This window comes from Trifolium pratense, linkage group LG3, assembly GCF_020283565.1.
Source record: "Trifolium pratense cultivar HEN17-A07 linkage group LG3, ARS_RC_1.1, whole genome shotgun sequence".
NCBI lineage: Eukaryota > Viridiplantae > Streptophyta > Magnoliopsida > Fabales > Fabaceae > Trifolium > Trifolium pratense.
In genome coordinates this window covers 49720201-49746002 of record NC_060061.1, presented here as the reverse complement: position 1 = coordinate 49746002, position 25802 = coordinate 49720201, and the positions used below count along the sequence as shown (strand labels likewise).

Sequence of the window (25802 nt, the reverse complement as noted above, 5' to 3'; positions counted from 1 at the left end):
AAATTAGCATTGCGTCTGATATTATCTTCATGTTGAGTTGTTGCAGGAACCATCATTTTGTAATAAAACAACGAATTTCTTGTATGTGTTGAATTACAATCCTCAACAAAAACATCTTCTCAACTTGCTTGATGTAGTGCTAAAATCTTCACATGATTGGATGATATTGTTGTTTCTTTAAAGTATAAATAATTGTATGCTTTGCTTTACTTCAATATTTGGGTTGGATGAATAGGCAAAAATAAAATACTACGAAATTATAGCAAATATATTAGTGTGCTTAATTGAATTAAGATATGGTACTTCAGGACCAATTCAAATTGTTCATCATTTTCTTGAGACATGACATATCAAATGACATTGCAACCATTTTAGTATACAACAAATTAGATTTGTCAATGTCAAACTGTTTTAACACTTTTGCTATATAATCTTATTTAAATTATAAATTTAAATGAGAATATCTCATAAGCTCTTCAGGAGTCTAGATGATATTTTATCATTAATATAAGCCTCATATATAAAAATTCATTGTCAAATATAACTAAATCCTTCAAGGATCATCATTATCAAGTGAGCCAGTCAAATACGTTAAAACACATATTTCACATAAATTGAGTATTTCATATGCTACTCAACTTAATTAATTTTTGAATTCACTTCAGGTGAATATGCTTCTTGAAACTCAATGATAGACATTTATCAATATACTTGAATAACAATTCACACTCTAAATATTTTGTTTTCATTATTTTTCTCTTGAAAACTTATTCATGTCGATTTATCTCCATCTGCAGATGAAATGGACTACTGGTCCAAAAACATTTCGCTTTGCAAAGCTACTTTAATATTGTATCAATTGCGTCTATCAATAATTTCATTGTCTATAATCTTTAATAGACTTTGATCTGTGATCCTCATTGTCTTCTATCACATATAGCGCTTTATTATGTGCTAAAATATTGTCAACGTTGACTTCATCTCGGTTCCATCGTATTCCATTCATGACATAGTTTGTCGAGATCTCTATATTTTCGTAAATTACAGGTACCTGATAAGTTCTTCCGGAACTGGAAAATTAATTATGTCAAATACTATTTTCATATCCTCACTCGGGTCATCTTTGTTTTTAGCTCCTTTTCTTATTTGAGGATTTTTATCTTTGGAACCGATTTGCTTACCATACTTCACGCGTGGTTAAGAATCATTTGCAATATTAGATTGTCCAACAGGGACATTCATTTTTATTGGAGCATTAGCAGCTGTTGTTTGATTTCATAAACTTTGCAAATGAGTTATCTTTTGAACTTCTGGTTCATATTGATTTCTCAGAGGATCAAAATAACAATTATTAATTTATTTCAAAACATTTCAATTGAACTTCTAGTTCATATTTTTAGCTGCTTATTATCTCCCCCTAATATTGGGAAAACTAATTCACCAATTGATAATCAGCCTATAGAGCTGTGAAAAATCTCCAATTATTGGCTCACTTTAGAGATTCATATAAAAATTATTTTCCCAATATTCTTTTACTACCCATTTAAATGCATTATATTGGAGCAATTGAGACGTACCCAACACATCCAAAAATGTTTATATGGGAAATTAGGTTTATAAACTAAAATTCAAATAAATTAGGGGAGAGCTTATGTATATAATAATTTGTTGGCATGATGCTATTCAATATCTCAACATACATGTTTGAGTGTTCCCAACTATAACTTAGAATGAATCTTCATGTCCATTATTTTTTTGTTTGTATGAACATATTTCACAAGATGTTTGGTATAAATTTCAATTAACATATGATATTTATCAAATACTTTCTAGAATAATATATATAAAATGAACTCTTAAAAGTAATCTCACAAACTTCTGGTTGTGAGTTTATAACAAACATACATGTGACCATTTGGTTGATGCATCAATTCAAATTTTAGAAATCTAATCGGTCCACATGATCGGTGTATTGATTTACAAATATCACCTTATATATATTCTAAAAAATAAGAGACGCTCGTTTTCTTAATTTATCAATTTTCTTTGCGAGCTAGTAATACACAAAAAAATATTAGATTGAATGAACTTCTGGTCATTCAATACATATCCATAGAAATTTTTTTGCATCATTATAGATCAGAGATGACCCAACTGATCTTGCCAATTACAAACTTATTATGATTTGTAAACTTCCGGTTTACAAGAACGTGTGCTTCAATTGCACAAATATATATAAGTATACCCCAAACTAGAGGCAAACGTTGACGTAAGATAAAGATACAAGATGTCCTTCATTTGTTTCAATATGATATTTATTTATGTGAATTTCCTCCAAGCATAATAAATTTCTTTAAGAACTTAAAAATATATAATACATTAGTAAAATGTAACTTTATTTCTTTACAACACTTACTCTTCCGGAGCCTTCAATAATTTTGTACTATTTCAAAATTATATGTGCAATTGCACTATCGGTAAAAAAAAAACACTTATAAACACTCATCAATCACACATGAGCTTCTGAAGGTTTAATTGAAGAGAAAAGAAAATATGCAAATTAATTGAATCTCAACCGTTGCTCTTTTTGAAGAGAAGAATAGTAGCCAACTTTAAAACAAATATATATATTGGTCCGATCTTTAGTAAAAGAAACTGACAGATGAAATAAATTTCAATAAAACCAAAACAAATTAATGTGAGATTTATTTTCTAAAACATAGAAGACATTGAGAATAATGGTGTCAACTATAAAACAATTATCACAAGAGATAACGACCATTAAGGTGAATGATAATCGATGGTTTCAATTTATTTAATAGATATAAAAATAGAAGACTAACAATTAAAAGATTGAATAAAAATAATAAAGGTCATGTCATGAGTAAGATTTAAACTGTAACTGAGATATATAAATCTTACATTATTATGTAACCGATCTTACACTAATTACACTAACATTACAAAAAATTATGAAATTTTAATAGGTACTCATAGTAGCTATAAAAAGTAACGGCAATATGTAATTTATTTTGTAACCGAACTTACTCAAAACCAATTCATACAAATTAATGATTAAATAGAACTAATTAACAATTACCGATAATGTAATAATTCATGATTATTATGTAACAAATTAATTTGTGATTATGATGACAATTAAATGTTATAATTCATATTCTTTATTTTAAAAGATAATGTAAATAAAACCACTAATTTAACAATTAAAAATAATATTAATCGTAGCTATAAAATAATTAAGTGAATTTAAAAGCAATATACACCTTTCATAATACTATTATTTCAAATCAATTGTATAATATGCATAATATATCGAAAAAAATAATATAGAATATGCATTGAAGGTTGTATATAGAATATGCAAGCCAAAATTTTATGCGATTAATCTTTTTGCATACTCATAAAATCATTTCTCAAATTTGCTACTTCAGGAGCATAATCGAGAACTATATAAATAATGTTCAAGAAATATTGAGAAATATTTATATATAATGAATAATCTAAACATGATCTTTAATTATATTGTAAGAGCAATTCATTCTTCACGCAATCCTTCAGGGATGCGTGATATTAACCTTCTATAGTTCTCAAAGAACTATGTCCTAAATTTCAAAACATTGATATAAAATTTCATTCTTTGCACAATCCATCGGGGATGCTTCAATATTAAGTTTTTTTTTTCTTTAGTTCTTCAGGAACTATATCAAAATTAATCTTCATTAACAATCAAAATTGTATTATTTGAGCAATCCTTCGAGGATGCTTTAGTGTTAAATTCTTCAGGAATTCAACAAGATTAGGTATGATTAAACTGTAAAAATATAAATAAATAAACAAATGTAATCATGAATTATAGTAATAACAACAAAATAAATAAGATAAGAGTAAATAAGTTGCTAAAACTCTAATAAAAATTATAAATTGTTAGAACTCTACAAAAATTGATGAGATTATCCTTCGGGGATGTATGTATATTGAATTCTTCAGGAATTCATATGAACTACTTCATGAACTATATAACATTGTTATAATCTAAAAATAATCATTTATGCAATCCTTCGGGATGCATATAACATTGAATTCATCAAGATTTCATGGAGGACAAAATTTGAATTTTTAAGTTCTTTGAGAACTATATAATAGATCTAATTGTACGATCCTTCATAGATGTATCCGTAACGAATTCTTCAAGAATTCGTCGAGAATAAAAATTGATTCTTAAATTGTTCAAGAACTGTATAACAGATCAAATCAGTTATTTATGCAATCCTTCAGGGATTGATGTTTTTGAATTCTTCTAAAAGATTAACATGATATTGATTTTACTTATATCTATGAATCTTCGGGATTCATATTTTAAAAGATATTTTACGGTACTTTTATAAGCGTATGCTTATGAATCTTCAGGATTCATATTTTAAAATTTGATCATACTATGAATCTTCAGGATTCATATTTTAAAATTTCATCACACTATGAATCTTTAGGATTCATATCAACACGATACTTCTGGATCGTAGGTTTGTGAATCAATATAAAAAAAAACGAGAAGAAAAAAAATCTGAAAAAATAGGATAAAAAAAATCATAGATAAAATAAAATTGTCACTTCTCATTATTGCTATACCTTTCTTGAAAGGGAGAGACTATCGTGCTGATAACGTGTTATGCGGAACTAGACTTTCATATCGACTCGAAAATAAGTGTTATGAATAATAGGTGAATTTATATTTGGAATTCTTAAAAATCAAAGTCTATTAAGGATTATAGACAATGAAATGATTGACTAAATAAGATAGACGCAATTGATACAAAATTAAACTAGCTTTGCAAAGCGAAATGTTTTTGGACCAGTAGTCCATTTCATCTGCAGATGGAGATAAATCGATATGAATAAGTTTTCAAGAGAAAAATAATAAAAACAAAATGTTTAGAGTTTGAATTGTTATTCAAGTATATTGATAAATGTCAATCATTGATTTTCAAGAAGCATATTCACCTGAAGTGAATTCAAAAATTAATTAAGTTGAGTAACATCTGAAATACTCAATTCATGTGAAATATGTGTTTTAACGTATTTTACTGGCTCACTTGATAATGATGATCCCTGAAGGATTTAGTTATATTTGACAATGAATTATTTATATCCGAGGCTTATATTAATGATAAAATATCATCTAGACTCCCGAAGAGCTTATGAGATATTCTCATTTAAATTTATAATTTAAATAAGATTATATAGCAAAAGTATTAAAACAGTTTGACATTGACAAATCTAATTTGTTGTATACTAAAAATGGTTGCAATGTCATTTGATGTGTCATGCCTCAAGAAAATGATGAACAATTTGAATTGGTCCTGAAGTACCATATCTTAATTCAATTAAGCTCACTAATATATTTGCTATAATTTCGTAGTATTTTATTTTTCCCTATTCATCCAACCCAAATATTGAAGTAAAGCAAAACATAGAATTATTTATACTTTAAAGAAACAACAATATCATCAAATCATGTGAAGATTTTAGCACTACATCAAGCAAGCTGAGAAGATGTTTTTGTTGAGGATTGTAATTCAACACATACAAGAAATTCGTTGTTTTATTACAAAATGATGGTTCCTGCAACAACTCAACATGAAGATAATATCAGACGCAGTGCTAATTTAGAGAAGAGTATAATAAAGATGATATGACAGAATTTTCTACAGAGTCAACTTTTAGTAAAACTTTGGAGCAGCTAGTACAGAAGATTATTTGATTTTTCATCTCATGTATAATAATTGTCTTTATGAGGGGGAGATATAAATATGTTCTGCACTCTTTTTCCCTTCACCGTGGTTTTGTCCCACTGGGTTTTCCTGGTAAGGTTTTTAATGAGGCAGTTCACACACAAATGATGATGTACTCTTTTTCCTTCACTAGAGTTTTTTTTTAGAGAAAGAATATCCTTCATGGACATTCAAGGGGGAGTGTTATGAATAATATGTAATGAATGTCCATTATTGTGTAGGTTTTCTTGTCCCCTAATTGTGTCCTATAAATAGGACCTCTTTGTTACAATGTAATACACACCTTGAATAGAATAATACAATAGTCTATTCTCTCTTCTCTTTCTCTCCTTCATCTATTCTTCCATATTATTATTCATGCTTAGAAATTGTTCATATTTAAATTGTAAACTTCTGATTTACTTAAACATGTGCTTAAGTTGCACTAATATCATAAGTACACCACAAACTAGAGATAAAAGTTGATAATATGTCTCGTAATATAGAGATAAAATATCTCCGTCGTTTCTTGTTTCAATATGATATTCATTTATGTGAATATCCTTCGGTAACAAATTTCTTTAAGACTTAAAATATAAAATACATTAGCAAAGTGCAACTTTGTTTCTCGATATAACAATGCATTGACTCTTCTGGAGTCTTCAATAATTTTCGTACTACCGAATATAAAATTTAATTTTTCATGAATAGTAGTATCGATGAATATTTTCAAGCTAAACAAATATGTTTCTACAAAAAATCTTTTCGGTGGAACACAATAAAAAAATAGTAATAATTTATTTGTATGAGAATTAAAAGAGTAAAAATAAAGTATAACAATTTTTTTTTTTATGTGGATTTCAGTAGAATTAGAAATTAAAATATAGTAACAATTAAAAGATTTTAAAATTAAAATCAATCAATTGATTTAAATATGTAACCGGAATAATTAAAATCAGTTTATATTTACAAACTGTAACCGAATTATAATTATAAGTAATTAAGAAAATAATTGTATTCAAAGCTTAAGAAAACATAATCACCATAAAATAAATTCAAAGTTTAATGTATAAAAAGCTAAATGTAACTTTTTTCTTAGGCATATATTTCATAGGGAATAATAATCGTCTACCTCATAGTAAAATATAAAATAGATAGATAGAGATCTTACTAAGTTGTACATCGAGAAATAAAGTCGAATTATCATGTAAAAACTTTCACATTTCAATTGATAATTATTGAAATTGTACCAATCTAAAATATGATTAATCAAAATTTTTTTTTTTTTGAAATTATTTTCATAAGTTTGCTACTTCAGGAGCATATTCAAGAGACATACATAATTGTTCTTTTAATTTTGGTCCAATTTATACTAAGATCAAATAGATCATATGGACTTTAATCATGTTGTAAACAAAAATTAGTTCTTCAGGAACTCAACAACAAATCTCTATTCAGAATGGCTAGAGAAAAACACAATTTTACAATCTTTCATAATATTGGTTAAGAAAATCCATATTCTTTAAGCAATCCATCAAAGATGCGCTAATATTAAAGCTTTAGCTTTTCAAGAACTATATCACAAGTGATCTTCATATAATGATCATAATAATCTTCATAATTTCTTCAAGAAAATTTTATTCTTTGAGCAATCATTCAAAGATGCTTCAATATTAAGGTTTTCCCTTTTTATTCTTTAATTAGTTCTTCGGGAACTAGCTAATATCACATATATTTTCATTAGTTTTGCTAATTTGTCTACTTTTCCTTTTTTTTCCTTTCAATTCTAGCGAGAAGCCGAACTTTTAAAATTAACACGGCCATGACTATTACCTCAACGATGGCCACAATTTTGTCCATGGTAATCGTGTGTTGCTACATTCACTTCCGGGAATGGAGTAACATCAATGGGTTGAACTTCATTCACTTCTGGGAATGATTTTTCATTCATTTATCATTGATATATACTATCATCAAATAATAAAATTAAGCAAATACTTAGATAAGCATAATAAACATAGTCAAATAAAAAAAATTAATTCCAATTATTTTTTATTAATACTAATGTAATGTAACGTACTGAAAATTTATAATGCAAATTAAATAGTAACTTAATAATAATTATAATGTAACCTATGTTATGAATAAGATTAATTAGTAACTTATTGAAAAAATAAAAATAAATTGGCATATAACGTATTGATAACAAAATTGGCATATGATATACATTTTTTTATGTTTTGTACAATATAGAAATAAATAAATAAATCCATTGAAAATTGTAAATTGCCAAAATTTTATAAAAATTGGTAAAACTATCCTTTAGGGATGCATATGTATATTGAATTCTTCTGGAATTCTTAAGAAATAATTTGATTTTTCTTTTAAGTTCTTCAGGAACTATATAATATTGTTATAATGTAAGAATAATCCTTTATGCAATCCTCATGAGAATAATCCATATTCTTCGTTATATTATAATATATCTAATTGTACAATCCTTCAAAGATGTATCTGTAATGAATTCTTCAGGAATTCGTGGGTAATACAAATTGATTTTAAAATTGTTTATGAACTGTATAACGGATCAAATATATATTCAATCAGTTATTTATCCAATCCTTCAGGGATTGATGTTCATTTTACTTATATCTATGAATCTTCAGGATTCATATTTTAAAATTTCATCATACTATGAATCTTCAGGATTCATATTTTAAAATTTATCACACCATGAATCTTCAGGATTCATATTTTAAAATTTCATCATAATATGAATCTTCAGGATTCATATTTTAAAATTTTATCACACTATGAATCTTCAGGATTCATATTTCAAAAATTTAACCACGATACTTCTGGATCGAAGGTTTGTGAATCAATATAAAAAAAACAAGAAGACAAAAAATTATCTGAAAGAATAGAATAAAAAAAATCATACATAAAAAAAATTGTCACTTCCCTTTGTTGCTATACCTTTCTTGAAAGGGGAGAAACTATCGTGCTGATAACGTGTTATAAACAATTTCTAAGCATGAACAATAATATGGAAGAATAGATGAAGGAGAGAAAGAGAAGAGAGAATAGACTATTGTATTATTCTATTCAAGGTGTGTATTACATTGTAACAAAGAGGTCCTATTTATAGGACACAATTAGGGGACAAGAAAACCTACACAATAATGGACATTCATTACATATTATTCATAACACAAATGAATATTTCTTGTCGAGATAATTTTTGGAATGCGATAAAAGATACATTGAACTAAAATTGTGAATTCACCGTCAAATATATTTAATTTATTATTATCGGTAAAGGAATTGTTATTGTGATATCATAAGTGTTGTCAAAAAACAGTTTTTAAAAGGTGAACATTGAACCTAATTCACCATCAATTAACTTTATGAGGTCTGGGTTCGATCCTCTACTCCATTGTAAACCAAAAAAAATATTATAATGTCGTGAATCATATTATATTTACTCTTTTATATTTATTTTTCAAACATTAATTAATGCAATATAATATTTATATTACATGTATCAATAAAAAAAATAATTGAGTAAAAACAAAAAAATCAATAAAAAAATAAGTAGTGGTTTGACAATTTGCCTATATAAATATTTGTCAAGAGAACATATGTGTTATTAACAAAGATGGACACCACAAGACATTCTACTCTCAAGTTTGCATTGTTGGTTGCTTTGATCATCGTTTCTTCAGGTTTGAGCAAATACTCTATACTCATATTTTGATTTTAATTTTTCACATGAATCAACATTTCTTCAAAAAAAAATTTAAAACTCGGTATCCTGCCCTAGGACCGACTAATCCGAGGGGACCAATTTCACCGCCCACTTGTGGAGATCCCTTTTAAAGTCAGTTATTTTTTACTCTGTATGGTCAGCCCACCGAAATTGACACTAGATGAAATCGAACCCGTAACCTTGTTAGGGACACAAATTCCAAATGGGTTAACATATCTTCAAATCTAAATTTCAAATTTTACATAAAACATTGTCTTTAATTTTTATTTTTTTTATTAACATATATAAAACATTGTTATTAATTTCATATATATGTTTATGTGTGCAGATATGTGCATGGAATATGTAGAAGGAGGAATCAATGCTGAGATCGTAACCTCACAAAGGGGTACAAATTGCAAGGTAGATTGTCCACGCTCATGTCAAGATGATAATATATGTGCAAATTGTTGTAATTGTCTGATAGGTGTTTATGGTATTCCTGTTTGTAGAAAAGGTGTATGCACATGTTTAATATATCCACCAACCAGCCAATTCAATAATATTCCTAATCCATTACCCACAATTTCAAATTGAATTTTGTGATATTGTAATGCAATGATCGTGTATGGATGAGATTAATATGTTAAAAAGATGAATAATAAGGATATATTGCTATATTTTTAATGCTCAAGAATGCTTGTAGGTTTGTGAATGTGCCTACAAGCCAACATGATTTTTATTTTTTTTTCAGTTTTATTTATTATCACTAACAATTACGTACAAACATCGTGGGACAATATTGTATATATGGTCATCCGTTCATAGTAGTAGTAATAATAACAACAATAGCAGCAGCAACAACTTGAACTTGTGGCGAAATTTTGGGGATTTAGATTGTCCTCCTCTGAAAGTTTTAGATTATTATGGTCTGTTTAAAGTCCAATTCAGCCTAATTAATTTAGAAAAAAGGCTAGTAGGTTCAAACGCTTGAAAAGTTTACTCCCTCCAAACACAAATATAAGCAAAAATACACTTTTTAAATTTCTTGAATAATAGATGTATCTGGACTATAATACAGATTAGATACATCTGCTATTTAATGACTCTAAAAAATGCATTTTTGCTTATATTTTTGTCCGGAGTGAGTATTTATATTTACTACTCCCTCCGATTCTATATATAAGAAACATTTCACTTTTTAGATTCATCGTAGAATTGATTGTATTTAGACTATATTATTGTCTAGATACGTCAATTCTAGAATGAATCTAAAAAATGAATATTTTCTTATATATAGGATCGGAGAAAGTATTTAAATAGGTCAAACTTTGACTCTTTAAATTGAAAAGTTTATTTGTTAAATAGGTCAAACTTTGACTCTTTAAATTGAAAAGTTTTGACGGTCTATAATTTATTCTAATTAATTGGCTAGAAATTAATATAGCAAAATCAATCCTGTGAACTTAGCTCAATTGGTAGAGACATCGCACTTTAGGTGTAAGAGCAGGGATTCGAACCCCGGAAACTCCACTTATTCGTGGAATTTTTATCCACTAGGCTACTTGACAAAAAAAATATATAGTAAAATTATTAAATAAAATTTTGTACCAAATAAAACAATCATTAAATAAAATATTCAATAATGGGCATTTAATAAATAATTTTAAAATTCATTTAAAAAAAAGAATTTTAAACATTTAAAACATTTGAAAATTAGTCAAAGTTTCTTATAAAAAAGACCGGAGAAAGTAAGTACTAAGGAAAATGCTAGTTGATGTTCTCTGGTACTCCCACCATCCCATATTATAAGTAGAAAACACTCAATTTCTTTGTCCAAAATTATAAGAGAAAAAAAATCAAAATTTTTCTTTTCCAATAATTATTTCTACTTATTATCATAAAATAAAATATAAATTACATTTTTTTTTCTCTCTCTCCATTTTTATCAATAAGGAATTTTATAACCAATGAAAATATTTGTACATCTTCCCGTAAAACTTATTTTTTTTTAAAAAAAAACAAAAACACACACTCCAAATTATTATTAAGTGAGATTTTTGTTTTTTCCATTATAATTTGAAAATAGGGAATAACGAGTTAAAGAAATTAAAGGTAGTCAATTCACCTTGGAATTTGTATAGTCAGTATTTTCAAAATATAAAAAATAAGCTATTAGTATTGAATAACTCAAAAAATAAAACCAACAAAAATAATAGACTAGTTGAACTTTTAGCCCCATAACTTTTATAAATTTGCGATTTTGGGATCCCTAACTTTCATAATAACACTTTTTGGCCCCTAACTTTAGCACTATTTGCAAACGGTTAGTCTCCAACTAATTTTGACCAAATAAACACACACGTGGACAATGACCCACATATCACGTTTGCAAGTCTTACCACATAGATTTTTTTTTTTAGACAAAGAGTAGCAGCAGAGAGCTATACTACCACCAAAATATATAAAACTAAAAAAGATCATGAACCAAAAAGAGGAGGGGAGATTAGACCAAAACCCTCTCAAAAAGATACAAATCTAAAGCAAGGCAAGCCAAGCTTGTTTAAAGAGAAACTGTCACACAAGGAAAATTGTTTCAAGAAGTGAGAGAATCAAGAGTTAAACTCATGTTTGCTAATCTATCAACACAAACATTACCCTCGCTAAAAATATGAGTTACCATAAAATTCATAGATCTTAGCTTCACTTGGCAGTTCGACCAACGATTTCTTAGAGACCAAGGAATCAAGGAAGAATTTTTGAAAGCTAAAAAAAAAAAAAAAAAAATCAGTTTCAATCCATAAGTTTAACCAATTCCTCTGAGTCACAATCTCTATAGCTCAAAGAACACCACAAAGTTCAGCAAAAAGAGGTGAATGTTTCACAACTTGTTCTGCAAAGCAACCCAAAAAATCTACAGAGTGGCTTCTGAAAATCCCTCGACAGGCAGCAGCAGTGTTTGTCTATGATCCATCCGTATTACATTAATCCAAGAGAATAAGGGGGGATGATAGATAACTTCTTGCCACATAGATTGACTTGCCATGTGAATTATTAGTAAAGTTAGGGGACCAAAATTACAAATTTGTGAAAGTTAAAAGGTAAAAGTGTAATTTAGGTAAAATAATAATGCTAAACCTTGCAGAATAGAAAAAAGGAAATAATTAACCATAAAAGTACAGAACAATGATACCTGAAAATTTATCGCTTTGCAAAATAGAAATGGAAAAAAGGGAATGTTGTAGGGATTTCAAAAAATTCGGGCCCTTACATACATGGGCCCTAGGTCGTTGGCCCTAAGGAGTGTGCCTAAGGCCAACCCTAAACCCATCACATGTACACCCCTATTTAAAAACACTAATGTCCTTCTTCTCTTCTTGTAAATTGCTTCTCATAAACCACCTCCGCCGCCAATCTCGCTTCTATGAAACCCTAAAAAACGTTTCTCATTTCTAAAACGTGCTGCTCCTCTTCTTGTAAATTGCTCTTCACCATCCACCATATCCATTAGAGTAATTAATCCCAGTTACTCTCATACCATCTATTAATCTTAATTTATTGCATCAATTACTTCCTGAATCAGATATGGAGTTGTTAAGATTCATTTTTCTTCAATTTCATGAAATTGTTTAGATTTATTGCATTACTTACTTCTTGATTCAGATCTGTAGTAGTTATGATTCATTGCATTACTTACTTTTTTATTTTCGTAGTTCCAACTTTGATGATGTGTTTTGCAGAAGCGATGTTTTGTTCAATATTTTCAAGACGAAAATTGTTCTAGCTTTGACGTTAAAGCTAAACCCTTGATTTTTAGAAGCGATGTTTTCTTTTTGTCACTCTTAGTCTTGTTGATATGTCGAAGGTTTTGTTTTTGGAGGGAAAAATTTGTTTAATAATCAAAACCGGTTTGGAACCTATTTTCACTTTTAAACCAGTTTTTGTGATCAATGATTTGGTTCATCAAACCAAAACCATAGAGTGGATTGCTTCACATAGGTTGGTTATCATTTACACCCCTAATGCTAACTAGGAATGCCAATTGTATCCATAAATGGAGATCTCTGTGGGGATTGCTCCGTTTCGGGACTCGGAAAAGGGGAATTTTTCCGCGAGAATGGGGGAGAAAGTCTCCTCGAGAGTGGTTTGGGGGTGGGGACGAGATTTTATCCCTGTCCCTCAGAAACTCGTATTTATACTCAAATACTTTGTACATTACATTTGTTTATATTTTGACACAATATGTGTATAAATTTTGTTTATGTGATGTTTATTGTTGTCGCAATAATGTCTTTATTTTTTTATAATTAAAATTTAATATTTTTTACAAGTTTGATTGAAAATAATAGAAATTTAATTTTTTTTAATGTTGATGGATCCCGCGGAATTTGTGAGGATCCGCATGGATAAAATGAAAAAGAATACTTCTCGAAGCGGGAAATGATAAAGATGAGGTATATTTCAGATGGTGGGAAAAGAAAATGGAAAATATAATCTGCTCAATCTACACCCTATTAACATCCCTAATTGGTTCACATTGTTTGGTTATCCATGCGCCCTATATGCTAACTAGTGTATGAAAATATAATAATCAAACGTTGTATTGAAAATAACTTTTTATTTTATTTTCAAGAAATTTAATATACAAATTTCATAATATTTTTCTATATTTTATTAAATTCCTTAATGAATTTTCATTAACACTTGTTTCCAAAATACTTCATATATCTCACGATAAGTGTCATTTTGGACCGACGGAGTTATAAATTACAAACTTTCTTTAGTTTCCCCCCTTCTCTCTCACTCAACAAGCACAACACCACTACCATTGTCATTGTTATTTATGGTTTCTTACTTGCAATAGAACCAAAACTAAACCCTCTGTTATTTTTTTAAGGTTTCTCTATCACATTGTTCACTGTCTCCGCAACAATGCATCGAAGAAGGTATCGTCAAGCTATCAGAAAAAAGGTATATGGTATTCATGAAAAACATTTCTGCATTTTATCTTTCATTTTTTGGTAACATTGTTCTATTCTCCATTTTCATACCCTGATTTGGTTCATCAAACCAAAACCATAAAGCAAATTGGTTCACATGGTTTAGTTACCATGTACACCCCTAATGTTAACCAGGGACGCCAATTGTATCAGTAAATAGAGATCTTTGTGGAGGTTGTTCCTTTTGGGGGAATCGAAGAAGGGAAATTACGAGGGATAAAGTCTCCTCAAGAGTAGAGGTGGGAATAGGCTAGGCCGAGCTAGGCTTTGCCAAGCCTGAGCCTGGCCTGTCAAAAAATCGAAGGTCTGAGCCTGGCCTGTGGCCTATCATAGGCTTAAATTCTAGGCCTGAGCCTGACCTTTTGAAAGTCTGATGTGGCCTGTTTAAAAGCCTATTTCATATGAACATATTTAAATAAATAATTATATTTATTTTGAAATATACTTATGAACTAATAAAATAATGTTCCATTTGATATTTTAGAGAATTTGACTATATATGTCATCATATTTCAATTCTAGTTTATAATAATACATTTATATATGTTAAAAACTAATGTAGATTAATAAATTTAAATTACTTAAAAAGTTAATAGATTTATAATTTAATCAAAGTATAAATTTTAATATATAAATAATAATCGTAATAAAAATATTATTCATGTTAACTTAAATAGGCCGGCCTAGTAGGCGTCAAAGGCTTTTTTAATGGTCTGCGGCCTGGCCTTTTTAGCTAAATAGGCTTATAAAAAAGCATTGGTCTGCTCTATTTAAAGAAATAGGCTGGCCTGGCCTGAGCCTATGTAGGCTAGGCCTTAAGGCCATGTAGGCCGGCCTAGCCTGTTCCCACCTCTACTCAAGAGTGGTTTCAGGGTGGGAACGAGATTTTATTCTCACAATGTCTTAATTTTTTTACAACAACTTTGTTTTTTTTGTTACAATAATAAACCGCACATTTTCTAATTTATTTTTATTTTCAAGAAATTGACACACAAATTTCAAAATATTAATACAAATTTATTTTTCTTTCATAAATTCTCATTGGCATTTTCCAAAATACCCCTACCAAAGTCCCATTGATTTCAACACAGGTGTCACTATGAGACTGAGTGAGTCTAAATAACAAACTTTCTTGACTCTTTTTTCCCTTTCTCTCCCATTTATTGTCTTTTTGTGCCAAAATGAAAACTTGTTAAGTAAGGTTCAAAACACACACACTCTCTCACACAACGTCACTACCATTCTCATTTGCCATTTCTGGTATCTGATTATTTTTTAGGGTTTCTCTCTCACTGTGTTCACTCTCTCACCGACAATGCACCGAAGAAGCAGAGATCGTCATGCTTTCAGTCACAAGGTATAGCTTATTTCTGCAATTTTTCTTTCCTTTTTTGCTAACATTGTTCTATTCTCCATTTTCATACCCTGTTTCATTGTTTATTCTATTATTTGTTCTTTAATCTTTGTTTCGTTCATTTCAGAGGTGAAAGGTGTTAGCTTTTCCCCTTTTTCTTTTTATTTGGGTTGTGTGGTTTCTGTTTTTATTTTTTATTTTTTTTATTTGAGGTTTTTTTTTTTTTTAAAATTGGTGTGTTAAAAATTTGATTTTTGTAGTTGAGAGAGTGAGTGGTTTGAATATTTTTTACAAAAAAGAAAAAAAATATTGATGATGAAAATTTTGGTGTTCTTGGTAGTTGATGCTAATGTGGGTTGATTTTTTGCTTTGCAGGTTGCGCCTTGTGATGTGTGTGGTGCTATTGGTTTTGGTGAAATCATTGTAACTTGCTCTCAATGCAAAGTAACTCGCGAACATCTGTAATGATCTTCCTTTTCCTTTTACACATTCTTTCTTTTTATGACTCAGATTTTGTTAGATAAGATAAATTACTTTTTTCCAATTTATTGGATTAAATAATGAAGTGATTGAGCTCGAGGGGTTAATGGGTTTCACCAAATGATGAATCGTTTGGTTGAACCCGAGTTCGATTTCTAGGTGGAACCTTACTTACTTCGTGGCTGAACTCTGGATTAGCATGGTTCCTTCCTACGGAAACCGGAGGATTAACATAAATCTGTATATGTCCTGTATATCTCAAAGAATTGTACAAATATGTGTATACAATGACAATAGTGTCTAAATTCCTAAACCCTAGAAATTGAAATCAATTGACATCCTAGGGCTATCTATTGAAACTGTGGACTGATAACAAAGATAATAAGAAATGAATCAATACTTTCTCTCAAACTAGAGCATAGATGCATGTACCTTGTTAAAGATATGTACCCTGCTTGGACCTTGTCAATATGTCTGCTTGCTGATCCTTGAAATTCAGAAAAGAAGTCTTCATGATGCTTGAGAGGATCTTTTCTTTGACAAAGTCACAATCGACTTTTATGTGTTTACTCATAGTGCGATAATTTAGCCTTTTCAATAAGTTTCTATATCCACGTGGGTGAGGATAGGGACAAGTACAAATAAGACAGTGTAGAGGTAATGATGGATTAGGGAGTAGGCTTAAAGAAGGATAAACAAAAATACAAGTTAGCAATCTAACCATAATTTTACACATTTCCTCATGTTCTGACAAATTATTGGCTTTGGTTTTTTATGTTGTACTAGTGCTGCATAGAATTTTGTTCTGAGTCTATCCAATTTCTGTCTTATTTCAGTTACTGCATGCGAAATAATCTCATGGAGGTTCCAGAATTCTGGCTTTGTGAAATATGTGAATCAAAAAATGGTTCAACTTCATCATGTCAAGTGCAACAGGATTCTGGTTTGCCGGCTTCCAGAAGGCAACACTTTGTTAGAAAAGGCCCATTAGGGAAAGTGAAGTACCTTGACGTGGATGAAGTCGTTAAACTTTCTAGTGGTAGTTTGTCCATGAAACCTACTTCATCAAGGTCTAGTTTGCCAATGAGCAGGATGGCTAGTCCAGGAAGCTCTGATTTCCGGATGACCCGAAGGGATTTTGTTGCATCAAAAAGTGTTATTCCGAAGAATCCCTCCCTGACTCGCAAACCAAATCCTTGCATATCACCTATGGCGCATTCGAAGATTCCAAGAAATGGAGTTCAAAAAAATCCAATGACTAATCAACGTGCTTCACCATCAATAGGTGAGAAACAAAATAATTTGAGATTGTGTTTTGCTGCAATCACTATTATCTTTATAGTAACATTATGTGATACTAGGTGATACTGTGAAAGGTTTTGGTAAAAAAGGTCCATAACCATGATCTGGACTGTGTGACATAAAGGTTTTTTTTATATTTTTATGACTGCAATTGAGGTTGCAGTCATCATATTTGACTGCTATTCTTTGCAATATTAAGGATTACAACAGTTATCGCAACCGCGATGTAAAACCTTTGGTACCGGTGTTCTACTATAACCAGAATGTTGGTGTAATGATTTGGAGCATGTCATCTGAAAAATGTATTTCTTTCTTCAAACTAGAAATGTATTTCCCATTTGAAAAATAAATTGTTGAGATTGTAGTAAACTACTTACACATGCATAACAAACTTTTTAGTTGCTAACATTTCCAATCGAAGTTGTATCTATTTTTTACGTTAAGAGGTATAGAATTTTACCCAAAGGTACCCATAACCCTGGTTGATACATGGGTATTACTATTGGCAGCATCAGCTAGCCTTTCAACAAGGGTGAATTACAAATTAGAATCAATAATCTGAGATTGTGTTTTGCCGCAATCCCTATTCCTTCATACAAAACATACATACATCGAAACAACACATACATACTTTGTGATATATTTCTACAGAAATAGGTTTGAAATTTAAAGAGTTTATACATTTAGTGAGCTGGATTAAAATTTCATCCATTGAAACCGACAATGTAGGCAAATTACACTATCAATGATATCGAACCAATATGACTATGGGATACTAGTATGAAAAATGTTTAAAGCCCTTACTTGCACGCTTTCCATGACATTTGTTTGGGATTTCTGATTAAGATTGTTCATATTGTAGGACCAACAAAGGAGAATAGAATTGTACCTCAGCGACGAGCGAGTGCACCAATACCTGATAGAAAACTTCAACCACTTAAAGTTCAAACTCTTGATCTTCAGAGAGAAAAGCCTACAAAAGGGGAACCTTGTAAAGATTTGTCTGTCAATAAATCTTCACCTGCTGTTGTTCCAGGTAGGATACTTTTCTAGCTATATTAGATTCTTCGAATTGGGTGTCTGTTTCTGTCTTCTATTGATTTTTGCATTTACTTAAGCCCTAACATCTCAATATGTATGTTGAAAAGTATCTTTGTATGTATTGTGAATTGTGATATTATGTCACTTGAGCCTGACGTATTTGAAACAATAATCTCTTATCTTATTATTTTCCCTTTTTCTCTCTGTTTTCTCTTTAGATGCTGTTGCTGAATCAAACATATTTAATACGGAAAAAAGCAAGAATCAGAGTATTTATGAAGACGTCCACCGTGATTTTAAATATTTGCCCTCATCAATTCATGCTTGGAGGTGTGTACTTTTCTTCCTTTGTCATAAATAACTTATTTCTTAAATTGCCTTTGTCATAAATAAATAACTTATTTCTTAAAATGGCATTTCTCAAATAGTCTCAGAAAACCTACAGGGGTGTGTGTAAACCTTTTATATGTTTACATGTATGAACTTTTGAACGATCTTTTCTATGATATTATAATATTTTTATATTTGGAAAAGATTTTTTACCGTCCCTTTCCGGTGATAAATATTAATTCCACTTGAACAAATCACTACAAATTCAAAACATCGATGCTTTTTATTAAAACATAAAGGGATGAGAACATAGGTTAAGTTACTCTATAGGTGCTTTAAAAGTGTGACTAATTTTTCAAATAGGCCCCAGTTTAAAAGTTTCTCATGTTTCTTTAGAATTTTGAAAATTTTATAGTAACTTCGTATTTGTTATGACACTGATTCTCCACAATTGCTCATCCATATGGACTTATTTATTAATTAAAAGAAGCTATAGGGACATATAGAAACATATTTTCTACAAATTTGATCCTTATAGTTTATTTCAATGTCATATCATTTCTATAGTCTAGAAAAGGTTAACAAAATCTCAACAATGTTTGCCGGTAGGGACCCAATGATAAAATTTTAAATTTAAGAGTCTAAATTGTTATTTCATAAATTTGAGGCACAAAATTGTCCGATACTTAAAATTCCAAGGACCAAAATGGTAATTCACTCCTTTTGGCTTCACAATAACATCTCCGGTCAAGAGACCATTGACATGACCTTATTTATTTTTTTATTTTCAAAATAAATGCAATTCATATTGTTTCTTGTTTTTGTGGATTCAATCTTTGCATTTACTTAGAAATATTTTAGAATTGAGGATGTTATTGATTCTTGATTTCATGGATTCAATCTTTGCATTTACTTAGAAATATATGGCGTATGAGACCTGCAGATGCAGATACCATGCATTTAGTTCCATGAAATTTTCAATTTTATTAACTTGAAATTTCTTATGATGACGACCATTTTCTAGTGGCAAATTCCAAATTCTTCAAAAAGATGCATCTGGTGAATTTTATGATGGGTTTGAAGCCAAACCTCCATGCATTGTTCATAGGAAGGCATACCTATTTTCGAAGAAAATGCCCTCAGTCCTTCAGCTGGAATCACTGTCTGCTTCAAATGTATTGACTGATATATTCCAGAACTATTCTCCCACTCTTCAAGATATAGCATTGTATTTCTTTCCATCAGAAAACAATGAAAGGTCAGCTTTTGCCTCCTACGGCGATACTCTTTTGTTGTTTCTGTCAAGTTATTGTTTGTTGTTTAAGCTTCTTATACATCATGTTTTCAACTGATTATAGGTCCAGAAAGAACTTACATAGGGTATTGAAGTTTATGAATGATGAAAAGTCAATGATGAGAAGTTTTATTGATGGAGCAGAGTTGTTGGTTTTTACTTCACATCAACTTGACGAGAATTCAAGGGGTACGTATATTTACTATTCATTGCATTTGGTTTGGTCCAAACATTCATTCATTGCACTAGTTTCTATATCTTAATTGTGTAATTTAAGAGAAACTAGTTTAGTATAATTTTACTAAATTAATCTTATTGAGTATTGGTGTATTCACCATTATCATCATGAATGTAAAGTTGAAGATATTGACTTGTGAGCGATGTATATAGTTTTAATTAGATGCTACAATTCGAAGGAAACAAATGAATCAATATTGCATTAAAAATTGAAATAACACTCATTTTGGGTTAAAAGTTGTTTTTACAAATTTGACACTGACACTAATAATGGGACGGATGGAGTACTGCCAAAGTTAAAAAAAGCCTTCATAACACTGAACTTCATCACTATTCATTAGTGACGAATATTAAAAATCAAATTTTACTTTGATAAATTTGTTTGTCCTATTGCTTGCATGCCTATATTATTATTTATAATTGCTAAATGTATTCATGAAGATAACATAAATCAATGTCCTCAGGGACTGTTGCTGTCGTGCATGAAGGACATTTTCTGTGGGGAATATTTAGGTCAACTAAATCTGATACTGCTAACAAAGGATTACCTGCTGAGACGGATCCCGTTGATGCTGATGACGATATGGATATTGATATGGTGGGAGGAAATGATGTAGGAAGAATTGATAATGTTGTTAATGACAATCTGAGGAGTCCCTCTCAGTTACCTTTTCAAGGAACAACTCTTGAGAGCACCAGTTCTAAGAAGGTAGAAGAAAAGAAAATCAAACTTGAGGATTATTTTGAGCCATCATCATTGAGCCCAGTCATAAAGTATCGTAAAGTGCACGACCTACTTGGTTTTCCACCAGGCTTTAAACCTCCTGGTAAGAATTTTTCATTGCGAAACTTCATTCAATGACGAAAAATCTATGGTATATATTGTGGAAGATATATATCAGTGTCTGACCGTACATGTTTTGTGCAATTTTCAGGATTTGATGCTGGGAAACCTTCAAATATTAAGAGATGATACAACTTGAATTAGACTATAATCAGGTGTTGATATATAGAAACTACAGACAGAAACTGTAGTTAGCTTTTTGGTACAGAACTGATTCAACTCATTTTGCTCTCTTTTAGGTAGTACCTTTTGAACTAGTAACCAACCGTTCATCACAACTATTAGAATTTGTACAAAGTATCTGATGAAATTTTATTTGTGCAATGATGAAGGTTTCCTAAGAGAATATTTCGGATTCATTAACTTGTGTCCTTAATGTGGTTAACATTCTCAGTAAGGATTAATTATTATTTTGGTCCTTAATTATATTTTTAGTTTCATTTTGATCCCTTTAGGAATTTTTGCTCCTCTTATGTCCCTTAACACTATGTTCCGTTAGTTATAGCATTTTCTGTTAATTTTTAACTCAAAATGTATAAGGTATACCAACATTGTATATGTGGTTCACCGTAGAGCTCGCTAATTATTTTAATTTTGACAATTTGATTTATCTTTTTTTAGAAAAGAACCATCGGATCATATAGGTTTATATTATCTAATGGTGAGTCATCACCACTAAAAGTATCAAAAGTTATCTTTTTGATATTAATTTTATTTTTTATTTTCTTTTTTGATATGCTTAACAAGTGTTCCGGAGGCACTGTGTAGCATCACCCATGAAAGAAAGCCAAAAATCATTTCAATAATTATATTTTTAGTCAAATCCTTAATTACTTGTCTCTCAAAGTAAGCATCACACCCTTAATTAGGAGCTATCTTTTACATTAAAGAACTAAAATTATGGAAACAATTACAATCTGCATATTGTATATTATATGAAAATGCTTTGTAACTTTGGTTATGATGATACAAAAATTGAACAGATTAGTGGAGAAAAATCAAGTTGCCATGTATCAAATAGATATTTGGGGAAAGATATAAATGTTTTAATGTTAAGATTTATAGAATAGTGACAAAATGTTGGCTCTCCTAACTCAAGCTACATAGCTACTATTATTCCAATTCCAAAAATTAAGATTAAAGTGGTGTCAAAACTTCTCATTCAAATCCTTACATAAGAAACAATCCTTTGATGTCATTGTTACCGGGGAAGTAAAATTAAATCAAACTATGTTTTCCTCATCGCTTATTTAGTCAGATGGAACACACAATGTAAAGAGCTCAATCATTGTGCAAAGACTCTCTTAATATCTGAACATATGGCTACTAAATATTCCCTCCGTCCTAAAATTAGTGAGCCATTTTGACTATATACAATATTTGCATATCTTACTTTGACCCTATATTTTTGTTAATAAATAAAAACAAATATTAGGATATAGGATGTTAGATTTATCTCGATGAGTATTTTCAAAATATCATATTTTTATAATTTTTACTATTATACAATTAAAAATATTAATCGTCAAAGTTATGCATTGACATGCGTGACACAGTCAACTGACTCACTCATTGTGGGACGGAGGGAGTATGATGATTAGTGTCAATAAATTACGAGGTTCTCTCTCGTTGTTTATATTAATTACATAATAATAATCCAAAGTTCAATATACACATTGTCATCGTGATGCATTTAGAGGCTTAAAATGAATATTAAAATGAAACATTTTATATATAAGAAAAAACAGCATAAAAATTAAATTTTACTAATATTTTTAGGTAAGAAAATTTGAAGTGTATTGATTTTACATAAAAAAATAGCATAATAATTGACACGGTACAAGTTTGAAATTTAAGATTATGTTCACTAAACTTTAATTCAAAAACTTTTTTTTTTTTATTGAACTCTACTACGTACTCTTTAGATTTTATTTAGCAATTTTAATAATTTGACGGTGACTTCAAAAGTATCTAAATCTTTTCATTTTATCTTTGTTTTGTCGTCACGATTTGGTTTGAGACAAGAGGTAAATTAGCATATTGACGTACTTAAGAGACATTTAGTAATAATTATAATTTTATTAATGGTTTCTTATAACATTGTACTAAAAATTATTAAATTGAAAATTAACAAAGCATGGGATGTTTAACTTATAAAATGGTCAAATATTTTTTTTATATGTTACATGCAAAAGGAGAAAAAATATGGTTAAAATTCTCAAATTTGTTTATACTTTTATCATCTTTCATTTTCTAATTCTTCTTGGTACCAATGACGGTAAGTCTATTTTTACACCTATATCAATTTTCTTCTTTATAATATACTAAATTTTTTCACCCCTTTTAGTAACATGATTTTATTCATTTTAGGCATGAAAGATCTTTTGCCTGTCATTAATCGATATGGTCATCATATTACCTGCATTACTGTCGCTGATTGTCCAGATCACAAATGTCAAGATCGTTTTGTTTTGAAATGCATTAACAATAAATGTTATTACTTATAAGCATATAAATTTGAAAAATAATTATATATTATATATTACTTGTAAGTGTATAGTTTTATTTGTATGCCATAATTATGGTAATTCTATAATTTATCACACTTTAATTTAAATTTGATTTGTTGGACCTTTCTATATCTTTGACAAACTCAAAAGCATATTGTTATTTTGTTCACTCATATCGAAGATTATATATATATATATATATATATTTAGCTACTTCAATATTCAATAAATATAAATATATAAGTAAAGACAATATTAATTATGTATAAGCCTAGTGATGATATAAACTAAATTAACGGTGGTGTTTGAGCAAATTTGGGAAAGTCTGGTGTCTTTAAAGGTGATAACTTTTTCGTGGCAATTCCCTCTAGATCGGATCCCTACTAAAAATAATCTTGATAGTCGGGGTGTTCATGTTACGGATGTACCTTGGGAATGTTAGGGATGTGTGGGGAAAGTTGAATCAGGGCCGGTTCCGAGATTTTGGAGGCCCCGGGACAAATAATAAAAATGGACAACTAATAAAAATACAATTTTTTTAAAAAAGAAATATTGATAGTGTTTTTAATAAAAATTACAACTTAAATTTAGAAATTAATTCTTTATTAATATAATTTTCTTGAAAAAAATAAATAAAGTAGTCAAATTATTTATAAGTTATAGAGTTTTTTTTGTCTGAATTATAGAGTGTTTTTATTTATAAAATAAACAATAATAGTTGTGTAAATTCATTATAGAAGTCTTAAATAAAAAAAATAAAAAAAAACAAAACTAGGCCAAGGGGGAGTTGAAATCAGAACCCTGAAGTCTTAAATAACAAGCAAGTGCGCACGCCAACAGGCTAAGGAGTCTTTTGTGAAATTTGTTGTCCGAACAAATACTTAACCTATATTTTAAATGATGGGTTTGAAAAAAAAAATTGAGGCCCAAACTTTTTTGAGGCCCTGGGCTGGAGGCCTGGTTGCCTTGGCCCAAAACCAGGCCTGAGTTGAATCAACAATTCATCTTTTTTTACTTTGTCCGAGTGCTATGATGGTGTGGAGAGAAATTTTTAAGTGGCTTGGGGTGATGTTTGTGATCCCTCCAACGTTGTTTACGCTATTTGAGGTCTTGAGGGGATCGGCGAGAAATTTGAAGGTTCCCAAAGGCTTTTTGATGATTTGGCATGCTACTCTTTGGAAGGCGAGGAATGGTGCAATTTTTGCAAACGGCTCCTTTGTTCCCAAGTTAATTATGGATGAAATAAAAGTCTCGAGTTAGAAGTGGTGTTTAGCAAGATTAAAGGTGCCTCCGTGTATGTTTTATGAATGGACTTGAGATTCTGGAGAATGTCTACAACGCTAATTCGTGAAGCTCTTTTCTAGGCCTGTTACTGCTTCTGTTGTGGCTTGCTTTCTAGGTGGGGCTAGCCTTGTTGTTGGCAGTTTTCTTTTCCTTTTCGCTAGGGAGGTGGTTTTTAATTTTTCTAGCTTCTCTGTGTAGTTACAGGAATTGGTGTTTACATAGTTGGTTGAGGCCTTGTTCTATTCGTGTTGTGGTTGGTGGCCTTTTTGTATATATTTTTTGTAGCTCCATTTGTACTGCTTGTATAAGTGGATGACTTAATAAATTTTGTCGATTAAAAAAAAAATATAAACTAAATTAACATTCATGAGACAAATTATGCTACTGATTCATGAAGCTCATAACAATCTCAAATAAATAATCATATATACTAAATAAATCATACATGGGACAAATAATCATATATACTAAATTAATCATATTACTTCATTTATTAATGAATATATACTTTGATTACTTTTTGAAAGTTGACTTAGTAAAGTGTAACTTAAAAAAATATACGGGTCGCACGGGTCTATTACTAGTTTAA

General features: G+C 29.8%; 2 protein-coding genes and 1 long non-coding RNA gene across 3 annotated transcripts; all 3 read left to right on the top strand.

The window, feature by feature from the left end:
- Window positions 1–9425: 9425 nt before the first annotated feature.
- On the top strand, window positions 9426–10196 carry LOC123917496. Its single transcript, XM_045969236.1, has 2 exons — window positions 9426–9514; window positions 9887–10196. Exons 1-2 carry the CDS (start codon window positions 9448–9450, stop codon window positions 10132–10134), a joined length of 315 nt encoding a protein of 104 aa, XP_045825192.1. The 5' UTR covers window positions 9426–9447; the 3' UTR covers window positions 10135–10196.
- A 5493-nt stretch (window positions 10197–15689) lies between these two features.
- On the top strand, window positions 15690–21845 carry LOC123917495. Its single transcript, XM_045969235.1, has 9 exons — window positions 15690–15894; window positions 16267–16352; window positions 17208–17656; window positions 18536–18709; window positions 18933–19044; window positions 20069–20302; window positions 20403–20527; window positions 21040–21402; window positions 21511–21845. The coding sequence occupies exons 1-9, from the start codon at window positions 15853–15855 to the stop codon at window positions 21546–21548; spliced, it is 1623 nt and encodes a 540-aa protein (XP_045825191.1). The 5' UTR covers window positions 15690–15852; the 3' UTR covers window positions 21549–21845.
- A 1712-nt stretch (window positions 21846–23557) lies between these two features.
- Window positions 23558–24058, top strand: LOC123917494. Its single transcript, XR_006812474.1, has 2 exons — window positions 23558–23697; window positions 23790–24058. It is a non-coding gene; the product is annotated as an uncharacterized LOC123917494 (long non-coding RNA).
- The last annotated feature ends 1744 nt before the right edge of the window (window positions 24059–25802 follow it).